General features: G+C 43.4%; 1 protein-coding gene across 1 annotated transcript; it reads left to right on the top strand.

Annotated features, from left to right (window-relative positions):
• Positions 1–284: 284 nt before the first annotated feature.
• On the top strand, positions 285–644 carry LOC142331658 (uncharacterized). Its single transcript, XM_075377678.1, has one exon. It carries the CDS (start codon positions 285–287, stop codon positions 642–644), a length of 360 nt encoding a protein of 119 aa, XP_075233793.1.
• The last annotated feature ends 2,377 nt before the right edge of the window (positions 645–3,021 follow it).

The following is a 3,021-nucleotide window of genomic DNA, read 5'->3' as shown; positions in this document are numbered from 1 at the left end:
ATGTTTTCGATGCTGGGGTTCAGGCCATCGTAGGCAAGACTGTAAGGGCCCTGATAGGATGGACCTCTGTTTTAACTGCGGAGGAAAGGGTCACAAAATAGTGGGCTGTCGGGAACCCATAAACTGCCTGAACTGTGGCAGTCAAGACCACAGAACAGGAGCCTAGGCATGCACTAGTAACAGTAATGTTTAAAGTACTTCTAGCAAACACAAACAGGAGCTCGTTGTTCCTTGACTTGATAAATGAACTGGCAATAGAACAAAATATAGATATAATAATAATTATGGAGCCTAATATCTACGAAGCAGCCAAAACCGGTTGGATGGCTGACACTGTTGGAGATGTAGTAATAAAAAATATGAGTGGGAGATTGGCATTGAGCTTCAAAACAAGAACAGAGGGATTTGTAGTGGCAGAGACGGACTCCACATTTATAGCAGGAGCATATAGATCACCCAACAGAAGTATTGGAGATTACGAGAAGTATCTGGATAGTATTCATAGAATACTATCTTGTGAGAGTAAGAAGGTCATAATGATGGGTGATTTCAACTGTAAATCGAGGTTAGCTGGTAGCTCCTATAATAACCGGAGAGAAGAGTTACTTGCAGATTTAATGGAGTCCTTGGATACTATTGTATAAATGATAATACTCCGACGTTTGAAGCTCCAGGCCATTGCTCAGTATTGGACTTGGTCATCATTGATGGCAGATGAGGAAGTGATCAATATGAGTGGCGTGTATTAGATCAGGACATTGCAAGCGATCATTTGCTGTTAAGTTAATAATGAAGGATGGAGTATTTGTAACTATGGATAAACAGCTTCCAATAAGACCTTCGGCACAACAGATTGAAAGAATAGTAGAAAGGGTCGCATATAGGCCCCGTAATATATTAGAGGCAACACCTGATACTCTAACGACGATCATAGAGCAGGAAATGGACAAGGAAATTAGAGCCACCAATCGCAGGGGACAAGTATACTGGTGGTCTGATGAAATAGCGGGCTACCGGAGAGCATTACAAAAAGCTAGAAGAAAAAAACAAAGGCTTAAAATTACAGGTGGTCAGGAATATGACATGGCAGTCCACTCATATGTTCAAACGAGGAGATTGGTAAACAGGTCCATCAAAAAATCGAAGAGGGATCATTGGATGAGATTGTGTGAGGACTTGGACAAGGATCCCTGGGGCCAAGCCTACAAAATAGAAATGAAGAAATTTGGCTGGCGTCTACCAACACTCAGTAAACGTCAAGCAGAGGTTCAGTTTAAAGAACTTTTTCCATGTGAAGAAGAAATTGGAGTTATTTTACCAGAGTTTGAAACTAGACGATTTACGCCTGCCGTGTTGGCTTGTGCAATTGGATAACTAGGTAATAAGAAGAGCCCTGGCATCGATGGCATACTAGCAGCCATACTGAAAAGCTTAATAAAGAAGTTGCCTTGGGAAATGATGGACTTGGCCAGTTATGGGCTTGAAAGGGATTCTTTTCCCAGATGTTGGAGGGAGGCCAGAGTGGTCTTCCTCCCAAAAAGTAATGATGAACAAGGTCAAGTGAAGTATAGACCACTTAGTCTATTGAACAATCTGGGAAAGGCGGTTGAAAAAATGTTGGCCGCCAGAATTACTAGAGAAGTTGAAGAAGGTGAAGGGATTAGCCCAAATCAATTGCGTTTTTGGAGGGGACGCTCCACCGTATTAGCTGCCAACAAGGTAATAAATTGGGCCCTTGAGGTAAAAAGGGGTACATGGAGAACTAGAAGAATTCCGCTTCTTGTCTCCTTAGATGTTAGAAATGCTTTCGGCACAGTAAAGTGGAGTCAGATTCATAGGGCATTACAGGCAAAAAACATCAGCCCGTACTTGAGGACAGGTGGCGAAATACCTTTCAGAAAGTACTTGTACAGTGAATTCACAAGAAGGAGAATTGATATTCAATATATACGGTGGAGTTCCCCAAGGTTCGGTTTTGGGTCCTGTTTTGCGGGTCCTCACCTTTGATGTATACCTGCACAATTACTGCGCAGTGCAGGTGAGGAAGCGATTGATAGATTATACAAACAATGGGATGCGATCCTACAAGCGTTGAGAGATAAGGATATTCCTGCATACCTAAGAAGAATTATCCAGAATTACCTGCAGGATAGGTTTGTTGTTTGTCACCAGGGTAGATCCTGCTTCCGCTTCAAAGTGACGTGTGGAGTGCCTCAAGGCTCTGTCTTGGGGCCACTCCTTTGGAATCTGGTCTATGACGGAATTCTTGGGCTGAGTTATCCTCTGGGTGTTTTCCCAGTGGCTTTTGCTGCGACCTGGCCTTGGTTGTTACTGGAAAAACTGAAGTAGAGGTATCGGAGATGACAAACGTAGCGATACGAATGGCAGAAGTCTGGATGTCCACTAAAGGCTTAAAACTTTCGCATGGTGCACGGTAAAACAAGATACGTAGTCATGACAGGCCGTAGTAGAATATCTGACATCCTAATCCGAGTAGGGGGTAATCTTGTCCAGCAACAGACTTCAACCAATATTTAGGGATCTGGCTTGACAAGAGGAGGAGTTTTACGGCACACGTGAATGAAATACGTAAACGCGCTGAATGCATGGTCAAAAATCTTAGCAGATTACTCTGTAATATGACAGGATCCAGAACTGCAAAGCGTAAGATTTACGCTCACGTAGTTAATTCCATCTTACTTTAAGGTATACAAGTCTGGGAAAGAGCTCTGCGTGCCGACAAGTACAGAATAGCCCTTGAAGGAATTCAACGGCGCATGGGCTTAAGAGTGATATGCGCATATTCTTCAGTCTTCACCGAGGGGCAGTACTCGTAATTGCAGGAGTTCCTCCGCTTAAACAACTGGCGGAGATGCGGGTGAATATAGCACGTGGACAAACTTCTAAAGAAGTATATGAAGAGATGCTGCGTAATTGGCAACATCGTTGTGATGTAGCCAACACGGGTCGATGGACACATCGTTTGATACCTTCGATCCGACCATGGATAGAAAGGAAGTT

Source organism: Lycorma delicatula, chromosome 10 (genome assembly GCF_047948215.1).
Source record: "Lycorma delicatula isolate Av1 chromosome 10, ASM4794821v1, whole genome shotgun sequence".
NCBI lineage: Eukaryota > Metazoa > Arthropoda > Insecta > Hemiptera > Fulgoridae > Lycorma > Lycorma delicatula.
This window is presented reverse-complemented; position numbering and strand designations above follow the sequence as displayed.